The 13,426-nt window shown below is 47.2% G+C and overlaps 1 protein-coding gene across 1 annotated transcript in view; it reads left to right on the top strand.

Moving 5' to 3' along the window:
- Positions 1-13,426, top strand: part of LOC144611052 (F-actin-uncapping protein LRRC16A-like) — a 101,970-nt gene that overhangs the window by 46,187 nt on the left and 42,357 nt on the right. The window contains exon 4 of the mRNA XM_078430143.1: positions 8,846-8,905. Coding sequence (XP_078286269.1) covers positions 8,846-8,905 — 60 coding nt within the window. The remainder of the gene's footprint in view (positions 1-8,845; positions 8,906-13,426) is intronic.

Raw genomic sequence — 13,426 nt, forward strand, 5'->3', positions numbered from 1 at the left:
TGCACAATGACTATGATTCTCTGAGGTCATTAGAAGAGAGGTTGGTTTGTGTGATGGTCTGGGCTGCATCCACAACTCTCTGCAATTTCTTCGATGGAGCTGTTCCCAAACCGTGCTGTGTTTGGATAGACTCGGCTTACAAAATTCTTAAGGGGTTGGACAGGCTAGATGCAGGAAGATTGTTCCCGATGTTGGGGAAGTCCAGAACAAGGGGTCACAGTTTATGGATAAGGGGGAAGTCTTTTAGGACCGAGATGAGAACGTTTTTTTTCACACAGAGAGTGGTGAATCTGTGGAATTCTCTGCCACAGAAGGTAGTTGAGGCCAGTTCATTGGCTATATTTAAGAGGGAGTTAGATGTGGCCCTTGTGGCTAAAGGGATCAGGGGGTATGGAGAGAATGCAGGTACAGGTTACTGAGCTGGATGATCAGCCATGATCATATTGAATGGCGGTGCAGGCTCGAAGGGCCGAATGGCCTACTCCTGCACCTATTTTCTATGTTTCTATGTTTCTATAGCCTATTGGCATTTCCGTGCCCTCTTCCATGACGGGTGACAGCACTGCCCCTATACAGCGCCCGAGACCCCGGCTCGATCCCAACTACGGGCGCCGCCTGTACGGAATTTGTACGTTCTCCCCGTGACCTGCGTGGGTTTTCTCCGAGATCTCCGGTTTCCTCCCACACTCCAAAGACGTGCAGGTTTGCAGGTTCATTGGCTCGGTGTAAATGTAAATTGTCCCCAGTGTGTGTAGGATAGTGTTAGTGTGTGGGGATCGCTGGGCGGCGCGGACTCTGTGGGCCGATGGGCCTGTTTCCACCATGTATCTCTAAACTAAACTGGTATTTGGCTGACTCGCCCTCAGAATAAGAAGAATCCCTCCACACTTCAGGCAAGTGGTACAGAGGTGTGAAAATGCACACCTCCAGATTCAGGGACAATTTCTTCCCAGCTGTTATCCACATCTATATGCAATATGCAATTCTCTGAATGCATTCAAGAGAGAGCTAGATAGAGCTCTTAAGGATAGCGAAGTCAGGGGGTATGGGGAGAATGCAGGTACTGATTGAGAATGATCAGCCATGATCACATTGAATGGCGGTGCTGGCTCGAAGGGCCGAATGGCCTACTCCTGCACCTATTGTCTATTGTCTATTGTTACTGTATGCAGATGGTGTCATAGAGTGAAACAGGCCCTTCGGCCCAACTTGCCCACACCGCCCAACATGTCCCAGCTATACTAGTCCCACCTGCCTGCGTTTGCCCCATAGCCCTCCAAACCTGTCATAGATACATAGAAAATAGGTGCAGGAGGAGGCCATTCAACCCTTCGAGCCAGCATCGCCATTCATTGTGATCATGGCTGATCGTCCATAACCAGATAGGAGGGTATGGCCAAGTGTAATAGGGATCGATGTGAAGGATGAGTTGAGTAAGGAATTAAAAGTACTGTATATAGACATAGAAACATAGAAAATAGGTGCAGGAGTAGGCCATTCGGCCCTTCGAGCCTGTACGCACCGCCATTCAATATGATCATGGCTGATCATCCAGCTCAGTAACCTGTATCTGCCTTCTCTCCATACCCCCTGATCCCTTTAGCCACAAGGGCCACATCTAACTCCCTCTTAAATATAGCCAATGAACTGGCCTCAACTACCTTCTGTGGCAGAGAATTCCACAGACTCACCACTCTCTGTGTGAAGAAATGTTTTCTCATCTCGGTCCTAAAAGACTTCCCCTTTATCCTTAAGCTGTGACCTCTGGGTCTGGAATTCCCCAACATCGGGAACAATCTTCCCGCATCTAGCCTCTCCAACCCCTTAAGAATTTTATATGTTTCAATAAGATCCCCCCTCAGTCTTCTATATTCCAGCGAGTATAAGCCTAGTCTATCCAGTCTTTCTTCATATGAAAGTCCTGGCATCCCAGGGATCAATCTGGTAAACCTTCTCTGTAGTCCCTCTAAGGCTATGCGCAAAGTATAAGAAGTAAAGTAGATGAGCTTGAGGCTCAGTTAGAGGTTGGTAGATATGACATTGTGGGGATTACAGAGACGTGGCTGCAGGAGGATCGGGCCTGGGAACTTAATATTCAGGGTTATACATCCTATAGAAAGGACAGGCAGGTGGGAAGAGGCGGTGGGGTAGCTCTGCTGGTGAGGGATGAAATTCAGTCCCTTGCGAGGGAAGACATAGGGACTGACGAAGGAGAGTCACTGTGGATTGAGTTGAGGAATTGTAAAGGCAAGAAGACACGAATTGGTGTTATCTACAGACCCCCAAATAGTAGCCCGGATGAAGGGTGTAAGATGCAGCAGGAGTTAAAACTGGCATGTAACAAAGGTAATGCCACTGTGGTGATGGGCGATTTCAATATGCAGGTAGACCGGGAAAATCAGGTTGGATCAGGACCCCAAGAAAGAGAGTTTGTAGAGTGCCTCCGAGATGGATTCTTAGAGCAGCTTGTAATGGAGCCTACCAGAGAGAAGGCAATTCTGGATTTAGTGTTGTCCAATGAACCAGATTTGATAAAGAGAACTCGAGGTAAAGGAACCGCTTTGAGGTAGTGATCATAATATTATTAGTTTTAAATTGCAATTTGAGAAGGAGAAGGTTAAATCGGAAGTATCAGTGTTGCAGTTGAACAAAGGGGACTATGAAGGCATGAGAGAGGAGCTGGCCAAGGTAGACTGGAAAGGGATCCTAGCAGGAATGACGGTGGAACATCAATGGCAGGAATTTCTGAGCATAATCCGGAAGACGCAGGATCATTTCATTCCAAAAAGAAAGAAAGTAAAATGGATGAATGGGAGCCAGTGGATGTAGTGTATCTAGACTTTCAGAAAGCCTTTGATAAGGTCCCACACAGGCAATTGGTGACTAAAATTAGAGCACATGGTATTGGGGGAAGGGTGTTGACATGGATAGAAAATTGGTTGGCAGACAGGAAGCAAAGAGTAAGAGTAAACGGGTCCTTTTCAGAATGGCAGGCAGTGGCGAGTGGAGTGCTGCAAGGCTCGGTGTTGGGGCCGCAACTGTTTACCATATATATTAATGATTTGGAACAGGGAATTAGAAGCAACACTAGCAAGTTTGCGGATGACACAAAGCTGGGTGGCAATGTAAACTGTGAAGAGGATGTTAGGAGGTTGCAGGGTGACCTGGACAGGTTGAGTAAGTGGGCAGATGCGTGGCAGATGCAGTATAATATGGATAAATGTGAGGTTATCCACTTTGGCGGCAGAAACAAGGAGGCAGATTATTATCTCAATGGTGTCAGGTTAGGTAAGGGGGAGGTGCAGCGAGACCTGGGTGTCCTTGTACACCAGTCACTGAAAGTTGGAGTGCAGGTACAGCAGGCAGTGAAGAAAGCTAATGGCATGTTGGCCTTCATAACAAGAGGATTTCAGTTGTAGGAGTAAAGAGTTTCTTCTGCAGTTGTACAGGGCCCTGGTAAGACCACATCTGGAGTATTGTGTACAGTTTTGGTCTCCTAATTTGAGGAAGGACATCCTTGTAATTGGGGCAGTGCAGCGTAGGTTCACGAGATTGATCCCTGGGATGGCGGGACTGTCATATGAGGAAAGATTGAAAAGACTAGGCTTGTATTCATTGGAGTTTAGAAGGATGAGAGGGGATCTTATAGAAACATATAAAATTATAAAAGGACTGGACAAGCTAGATGCAGGAAAAATGTTCCCAATGTTGGGGGAGTCCAGAAACAGGGGCCACAGTCTTAGAATAAAGGGGAGGCCATTTAAAACTGAGGTGAGAAAAAACTTTTTCACCCAGAGAGTTGTGAATTTGTGGAATTTTCTGCCACAGACGGCAGTGGAAGCCAAATCATTGGATGGATTTAAGAGAGAGTTAGATAGAGCTCTAGGGGCTAGTGAAATCAAGGGATATGAGGAGAAGGCAGGCACAGGTTACTGATTGGGGACGATCAGCCATGATCACAATGGATGGCGGTGCTGGCTCGAAGGGCCGAATGGCCTCCTCCTGCACCTATTTTCTATGTTTCTGTTTCTATTATCCCGTGCCTGCCTTCTCCCCATATCCCTTGATTCCACTAACCCCTAGTTCCATCTGACTCTCTTTTAAATTCATCCAGTCTTTCTATGAAAGTCCTGCCATCCCAGAGATCAATCTGGTGAACCTTCTCTGTACTCCCTTTAAGGCTAGAATGTCTTTCCTCAGATTAGGAGACCAAAACTGTACACAATACTCCAGGTGCGGTCTCACCAAGGCCCTGAACAACTGCAGCAGAACCTCCCTGTTCCTATACTCAAATCCTCTTGCTATGAATGCCAACATACCATTCGCTTTAACAGCATTTAGACTATAGACTTTAGAGATGTAGCTTGGCTCACCGAGTCCGCACTGACCAGCGATCCCTGCACACTAACGCTATCCTACACACACTAGGGGCAATTTACATTTACTGTGTACCAAGCCAATTCTCCTACAAACCTGCACATCGTTGGAGCTTGGGATGAAACCGAAGATCTCGGAGAAAACCCACGCAGGTCACGGGGAGAACGTACAAACTCCGTGCTGCCAATCGGGATCAAACATGGGTCTCTGGCGCTGTGAGGCGGCAACTCTACCGCTGCGCCACTGTACTATGACATTTAAAAGACGTTTGGACAGGTACATGGATAGGAAAGGTTGAGAGGGGTATGTGCCAAAGGCGGGCAGGGCTACACTTGTGTAGATGGGGCATCTTGGTTGGCACGGGCAAGTTGGGCTGAAGGTTCTGTTTCTGTGCTGTGTGACTCTGTGTGGAGTGAGCTTATCAGTGAGTATAGTTTAGTTTAGAGATACAGCGCGGAAACAAAGCCTCAACGCCCACCGGGTCCGCGCCCGCGCCGACCAGCGATCCCCGTACATTAACACTACCCTACATACACTAGGGACAATTTACCGAATGGCCTCCTCCTGCACCTCTTGTCTATTGTCTACACCAAGCCAATTAACCTACAAACCTGCACGTCTTTGGACTGTGGGAGGAAACCAAAGATCTCGGAGAAAACCCACGCAGGTCACGGGGGAGAAGACAATAGACAATAGACAATAGGTGCAGGAGTAGGCCATTCAGCCCTTCGAGCCAGCACCGCCATTCAATGCGATCATGGCTGATCACTCTCAATCAGTACCCCGTTCCTGCCTTCTCCCCATACCCCCTCACTCCGCTATCCTTAAGAGCTCTATCCAGCTCTCTCTTGAAAGCATCCAACGAACTGGCCTCCACTGCCTTCTGAGGCAGAGAATTCCACACCTTTACCACTCTCTGACTGAAAAAGTTCTTCCTCATCTCCGTTCTAAATGGCCTACCCCTTATTCTTAAACTGTGGCCCCTTGTTCTGGACTCCCCCAACATTGGGAACATGTTTCCTGCCTCTAATGTGTCCAATCCCCTAATTATCTTATATGTTTCAATAAGATCCCCCCTCATCTTTCTAAATTCCAGTGTATACGTACAAACGTACAAACTCCGCACAGACAGCGCCCGTAGCCAGGATCGAACAGGGGTCTCCGGCGCTGCATTCACTGTGAGGCGGCAGCTCTACCGCTGCGCCACCGTGACCGCCCCAGAAATTGAGAGGCTTCAGATACGACCTTTGGGAATAAAACGATTTCACCATAAAATAATGAGGAGATGCCGCTGGTCGGTAGTCATTGAGGCCTTTGGAAAATGATGCGTTGGTGTGTGAGTGGAGTGGCTGGAATGCATGAGATGGTCCCACAGGAATGCGAGATTGCACACACGACATACCTTCCGAAGATAGACGCAAATAGCTGGAGTAACTCAGCGGGACAAGGCAGTGTCTCTGGGGAGAGAAGGAATGGGTGACGTTTCGGGTCGAGACCCTTCTTCAGACTTTGCACACTTCTGAGGAACTTGAGAGGTGCCGTGGCCAGTGTTTCATCCGTCAGTACTGTATGTTTGCGAGTCACAGAGTCTTTCACCCGGGCTAGAGGTATCAAGAACCAGAGGGCATAGGTTAGACAATAGACAATAGACAATAGGTGCAGGAGGAGGCCGTTCGGCCCTTCGAGCCAGCACCGCCATTCAATGTGATCATGGCTGATCATTCTCAATCAGTACCCCGTTCCTGCCTTCTCCCCATACCCCCTGACTCCGCTATCCTTAAGAGCTCTATCTAGCTCTCTCTTGAATGCATTCAGAGAATTGGTCTCCACTGCCTTCTGAGGCAGAGAATTCCACAGATTCACAACTCTCTGACTGAATGGCGGAGTAGACTTGATGGGCCGAATGGCCTGATTCTGCCCCTGCCACTTATGAACTGATGGTCATTGGGATCGATGGTAGTTTTCTCTCTTTTGAAGTGAGCAAGGTATGTAACGAGTTTGTCTTTTTTTTTAATGATACAAATACTTTATTCAGAAAACAAAACCAAACGTACAGAGTGGTAACACGATCAAAGGTTGCCTACATCGGCAGTTTACAAGCAAACAGTAATCAAATTAATATTTCGCCAACTTTACCAGTAATACAAGCGGCTACCAGCGCTCATGAAAGGCCTAATGAGCTTGTCGTGCAGTGACGGGCTGTCGCCACTTAGTTTCATCTTTCGGCACTTACGAAGAGAATGAAATCTGAATTTTGAAATCAGTGGATGTTCTATACGCCCATAATTTAATTCTGTAAATGACCAAAAGTATTAACGTGTGGGAAGGAACTGCAGATGCTCGACCACACCGAAGATAGAAACAAAATCTACACGGCACGGTGGCGCAGCGGTAGAGTTGCTGCCTTACAGTGAATGCACCGCCAGAGACTCAGGTTCGATCCTGACTACGGGCGCCGTCTGTACGGAGTTTGTACGTTCTCCCCGTGACCTGCGTGGGTTTTCTCCGAGATCTTCGGTTTCCTCCCACACTCCAAAGACGTGCAGGTTTGTAGGGTAATTGGCTGGGTAAAATGTAAAAATTGTCCCTAGTGGGTGTGGGATAGTGTTAGTGTGCGGGGATCGCTAGGCGGCGCGGACCCGGTGGGCCGAAGGGCCTGTTTCTGCGCTGTATCTCTAAAAAAAAAAATGCTGGAGTAACTCAGCAGGTCAGGCAGCGTCTCTGGAGAGAAGGAATGGGTGACGTTTCGGGTCGGGACCCTTCTTCAGACTGAGGGACAGGGGGGAGGGAGTCTAGAGATAAAGAAGGGTAAGGTGTGAAGACGACAGATCACAGCATACGATGCTAAGGGTTGTTGAATGGTTCATTGTTGGCCGCGGGGAAGGTATATATAGCTGCATAGAAGGCAGAAACGGGGTACTGATTGTGAATGATCAGCCATGATCACATTGAATGGCGGTGCTGGCTCGAAGGGCCGAATGGCCTCCTCCTGCACCTATTGTCTATTGTCTATTGTCTAGACAATAGGAGCAGGAGTAGGCCATTCGGCCCTTCGAGCCAGCTGCGCCATTCAATGTGATCATGGCTGATCATTCTCAATCAGTACCCCGTTCCTGCCTTCTCCCCATACCCCTTGATTCCGCTAGCCCTAAGAGCTCCATCTAACTCTCTTTTGAATGCATCATGTGAATTGGCTTCCACTGCCTTCTGAGGCAGAGAATTCCACAGATTCACAACTCTCTGTGTGACAAGGTTTTTCCTCATCTCCGTTCTAAATGGTCTCCCCTTATTCTTAAACTGTGGCCCCTGGTTCTGGACTCCCCCAACATCGGGAACATGTTTCCTGCCTCTAACATGTCCAATCCCTTAATAATTTTATATGTTTCAATAAGATCCCCTCTCATCCTTCTAAATTCCAGTGTATACAAACCCAGTCGCTCCATTCTTTCAACATACGACAGTCCCGCCATCCCGAGAATTAACCTAGTAAACCTACGCTGCACGCCCTCAATAGCAAGAATGTCCTTCCTCAAATTAGGAGACAAGGGGCCACAGTTTAAGAATAAGGGGTAGGCCATTTAGAACTGAGATGAGGAAAAACCTTTTCAGTCAGAGAGTTGTATATCTGTGGAATTCTCTGCCTCAGAAGGCAGTGGAGGCAAATTCTCTGAATGCATTCAAGAGAGAGCTAGATAGAGCTCTTAAGGATAGCGGAGTCAGGGGGTATGGGGAGAAGGCAGGAACGGGGTACTGATTGAGAATGATCAGCCATGATCACATTGAATGGCGGTGCTGGCTCAAAGGGTTGAATGGCCTCCTCCTACACCTATTGTCTATTGCCTATTGAGACCAAAACTGCACACAATGCTCCAGGTGCGGTCTCACAGGGGCCCTCTACAACTGCAGAAGAATCTCTTTGCTTCTATAAGCAACTCCTCTTGTTATGAAGGCCAACATGCCATTAGCTTTCTTCACTGCCTGCTGTACCTGCATGCTTACTTTTAGTGACTGATGCACTAGGACACCCAGATCTCATTGTACTTCCCCTTTTCCTAACCTGACACCATTCTGGTAATAATCTGCCTTCCCGTTCTTGTCTCCAAAGTGGATAACCTCACACTTATCCACATACAATCAGCAATATTTAATCAGGGGGGCAGTGAAACTAGTCGGAGAACTAGGATGGGGGAGGGACGGAGAGAGTGGGAAAGCAAGGGTTACTTGATGTTAGAGAGATCAATATTCATACCTTAGACAGACACAAAATGCTGGAGTAACTCAGCGGGACAGGCAGCATCTCTGGAGAGAAGGAATGGGTGACGTTTCGGGTCGAGACCCTTCTGGGTTGTAAACTGCCCAAGCAAATTATGAGGTGCAGTTCCTCCAAGTTCCATGTATTCAAGTATTAATGTATATTATACTAAACATATTTCTTTTTTTTCTCCTCCTTAACCCTCTTGTTTTGCAGTTGGAACTCACTTTCAACTATCTGGAAATTCAAGGAATAAGTTGCTCTAAACCCGGGCAAGTAAGTTGTTTTCTTTCGATCCAGTATGTGGCTATTAATAGTTAGTCTGTGCCTTCGTAAGAGATCGGAGCAGAATTAGGCCATTTGGCCCATCAGGTCTGCTCCGCCATTCCATCATGGCTGATCTATCTCTCCCTCCTAACCCCATTCTCCTGCCTTCTCCCCGTAACCCCTGACACCCGTACTAATCGAGAATTTATCTATGCGACTGGGATTTAAAGCACGCTAGAGTCCAGAGTGTTTTATTGTCACATGATGTCGAGTTGGGTTTGGTTTATTGTCACGTGTACCGAGGTACAGTGAAAAGCTTTTGTTGCGCTCTATCCAGTCAGCGGAAAGACTATGCAAGATTACAAGCGAGCCGTCCACAGTGTACAGATACATGATAAGGGGAATAACGTTCAGTGTAAGGTGACGTCTGATCAAAGATCATCTGAGGGTCACCAAAGAGGTAGATAGTAGCTCAGGGCCGCTCTCTGGGTGTGGTAGGTTAATTCAGTTGTCTGATCACAGCCGGGAAGAAACTGCCCCTGAATCTGGAGGTGTGCATTTTTCACACTTCTGTATCTCTTGCCCGACGGGAGAGGGGAGAAGAGGGAGTTATATGTTCTCCCTGTGACCACGTGGGTTTTCTCCGAGTGCTCCGCTTTCCTGCTGCACTCCAAAGACATGCATTTTTATAGGTTAATTGGCTCCTGGAAATTGTAAATTATCCCTTGATGTGTAGGATAGTGTCGCTGGTCGGCACGGACTTGGTGGGCCGAAGGGCCTGTTTCCGCACTGTATCTCTCAAGTCTAAAGGCTAACCCAATGCTGAAAGCCTTCTGCCCTTTAGTTTGGTTTAGTTCAGAGATACAGCGCGGAAACAGGCCCTTCGGCCCACCGAGTCCACACCGACCAGCGATCCCCGCACACTAACACTATCCAACACACACACACACTCGAGACAATTTCCATTTTTTTTAATATCAATCCAATTAACCTACAAACCTGCACGTCTTTGGAGTGCGGGAAAACCCACGCAGGTCAAGGGGAGAACGTACAAACTCCGTACGGACAGCACCCGTAGTCGGGATGGAACCCGGGTCTCTGGCGCTGTGAGTCAGCAACTCTACCGCTGCGCCACCGTGCCGCCCTTCTTAAATGTGATCTTGGATCTGCTTCCCCAGTCAATAAATAACTATTAGTTTTGCCACTTTTTTTGATGGCGATCTAAAATGTTACAGACGTGAATCGATCTCTTTCAGTGCAGAGCAGTGAATAGTGCTTCAAATAGTGGACATCAAGTCTAAGTACCGCAAGCTCAATCCACACAGTCATATTCCGAGCCCTCTAACAATTTAAAAATGATTTCCCATTAATTTAGCAATTAGCCGGTTGTAAATGTTAATAGAGGTCTTTGATTGATGCATCAATAGATATGACTGCACGCTCCTGTTACAAGAAGCCATAAATAAGGTTGAGTTAATGCTGTTGTAATGATTGTATAAAATGGCTGGTTTAAAATTTTCAAGGTGGAATGAATTGAAGATTAGTCCTGAGGGCATTGCCTTGTTTTTGTTCGGTCAGTGCTAGGGATTAAATTGTATTCCCGCGAAGTGAAAGGTACTGGCAAAGTCAACAGACAATAGACAATAGGTGCAGGAGGAGGCCATTCGGCCCTTCGAGCCAGCACCGCCATTCAATGTGATCATGGCTGATCATTCTCAATCAGTACCCCGTTCCTGCCTTCTCCCCATACCCCCTGACTCCGCTATCCTTCAGAGCTCTGTCCAGCTCTCTCTTGAATGCATTCAGGGAATTGGCCTCCACTGCCTTCTGTGGCAGAGAATTCCACAGATTCACAACTCTCTGACTGAAAACGTTTTTCCTCATCTCAGTTCTAAATGAAACAGCACCTCATATTTCGCTTGGGCAGCTTACACCCCAGCGGTATGAACATTGACTTCTCTAACTTCAAATACCCCTTGCTTTCCCTCTCTCTCCATCCCCTCCCCCTTCCCAGTTCTCCCGCTAGTCTTACTGTCTCCGACTGCATTCTATCTCTGTCCCGCCCCCTCCACTGACATCAGTCTGAAGAAGGGTCTCGACCCGAAACGTCACCCATTCCTTCTCTCCAGAGATGCTGCCTGACCCACTGAGTTACTCCAGCACTTTGTGTCTACCTTCGATTGTAATCATGTATTGTCTTTCCGCTGGCTGGTTGGCACGCAACAAAAGATTTTCACTGTACCTCGCTCGGTACACGTGACGATAAACTAGACTGAACTGAACTGAGTCTAAAAATATGTAGACGTACTAAACGTGGCATTTTGTGATACCTTCTCTGAGTCTGAAAATATCTCTAATTTCCCTCTCCCCTGAAGCTCAGTCTGAAGAAGGGTCTCAACCTGAAATGTCACCCATTCCTTCTCTCCCGAGATGCTGCCTGACCCGCTGAGTTACTCCTGCTCTTGGTGTAAACCAGCATCTGCAGTTCCGTAGACAGACACAAAAAGCTGGAGTAATTTAGTGGGTCGGGCAGCATCTCAGGAGAGAAGGAATGGGTAACGTTTCGAGATCTGCAGTTCCTTCCCACACATAGTATTTGCATGAGAGCATTATTATTTTGAGATACAGGTGGTGAGACGGCGTGCCAAAAGAGCTGTACATGAATGTTTCACTTAGTCGTTACTTGTGCATTACTTCCTTATTTACTGAATGACGATAACTGCAAAGTAAATCATAATCATAATAGTACTTCATTAGCCAAGTATGTTTTGCAACATACGAGGAATTTGATTTGCCACACAGTCATGCCAATAAAAAGCAACAGGACACACACCAGATTGATCCCTGGGATGGCAGGACTTTCATATGAAGAAAGACTGGATAGACTCGGCTTGTACTTGCTGGAATTTAGAAGATTGAGGGGGGATCTTATAGGCCATTTAGAACTGAGATGAGGAAAAACTTTTTCAGTCAGAGAGTTGTGAATCTGTTGAATTCACTGCCTCAGAAGACAGTGGAGGCCAATTCTCTGAATGCATTCAAGAGAGAGCTGGATAGAGCTCTTAAGGATAGCGGTGTCAGGGGGTATGGGGAGAAGGCAGGAACGGGGTACTGATTGAGAATGATCAGCCATGATCACATTGAATGGCGGTGCTGGCTCGAAGGGCCGAATGGCCTCCTTCTGCACCTATTGCCTATTGTCTATTGTTCCTCCCGGTGGCCACCTGGGTTTCCTCCGGGTGCTCCGGTTTCCTCCCACATCCCAAGGCGGTGCGGGGCTTGTCGGGTGTCAGTGGTTACGGGGAGAAGGCAGGAGAATGGGGCTGAGAGGGAGAGACGGATCAGCCAGGATTGAATGGCGGAGTAGACCTGATGGGCCGAATGGCCAGATTCTGCCCCGTCCACAGTGTACAGATACAGGATAAAGGGAACAATGTTTAGTGCAAGATAAAGTCCGATCAAAGAAAGTCCAAGGGTCTCCAATGAGGTAGATCCAGGCCTTTCACTATTCGGTAAGTTTCAATGAGGTCCCCCCTCATCCTTCTAAACTCCAGCGAGCACAGGCCCAGTGCCGACAAACGCTCATCAAATCTTTCATTAGTTCATAATTGATTGGAGCAGAATGAGGCCATTGGGCCCATCAAGTCTACTCCACCATTTAATCATGGCTGATCGTAATCATTATGGGGAAATGATCGTAATCATCTGAGGAAAGACATTCTTGCCATAGAGGGAGTACAGAGAAGGTTCACCAGATTGATTCCTGGGATGGCAGGACTTTCATATGAAGAAAGACTGGATAGACTCGGCTTGTACTCGCTGGAATTTAGAAGATTGAGGGGGGATCTTATAGAAACTTACAAAATTCTTAAGGGGTTGGACAGGCTAGATGCAGGAAGATTGTTCCCGATGTTGGGGAAGTCCAGAACAAGGGGTCACAGTTTAAGGATAAGGGGGAAGTCTTTTAGGACCGAGATGAGAAAGTTTTTTTTCACACAGAGAGTGGTGAATCTGTGGAATTCTCTGCCACAGAAGGTAGTTGAGGCCAGTTCATTGGCTATATTTAAGAGGGAGTTAGATGTGGCCCTTGCGGCTAAAGGGATCAGGGGGTATGGAGAGAAGGCAGGTACGGGATACTGAGTTGGATGATCAGCCATGATCATATTGAATGGCGGTGCAGGCTCGAAGGGCCGAATGGCTTACTCCTGCACCTATTTTCTATGTTTCTATTATCTTACTTTATTAGCCATGTATCAAATCAAGTCATGTTTATTTGTCACATACACATACACGATGTGCAGTGAAATGAAAGTGGCAACGCCTGCGGATTGTGCAAAAAAAAAAATACAATTACAGCATATAAATTAAAATGAATACAGAAAAAAACATACGAGGAACTTAATTTGCCATACAGTCATACCAATAAAAAGCAACAGGACACACACAATACATTTTAACATGAACATCCACCCCAGTGACTCCTCCACATTCCTCACTGTGATGGAAGGCGAAAAAAAAGCTCAATCTTCT

This window comes from Rhinoraja longicauda, chromosome 2 (genome assembly GCF_053455715.1).
Source record: "Rhinoraja longicauda isolate Sanriku21f chromosome 2, sRhiLon1.1, whole genome shotgun sequence".
Lineage (NCBI taxonomy): Eukaryota > Metazoa > Chordata > Chondrichthyes > Rajiformes > Arhynchobatidae > Rhinoraja > Rhinoraja longicauda.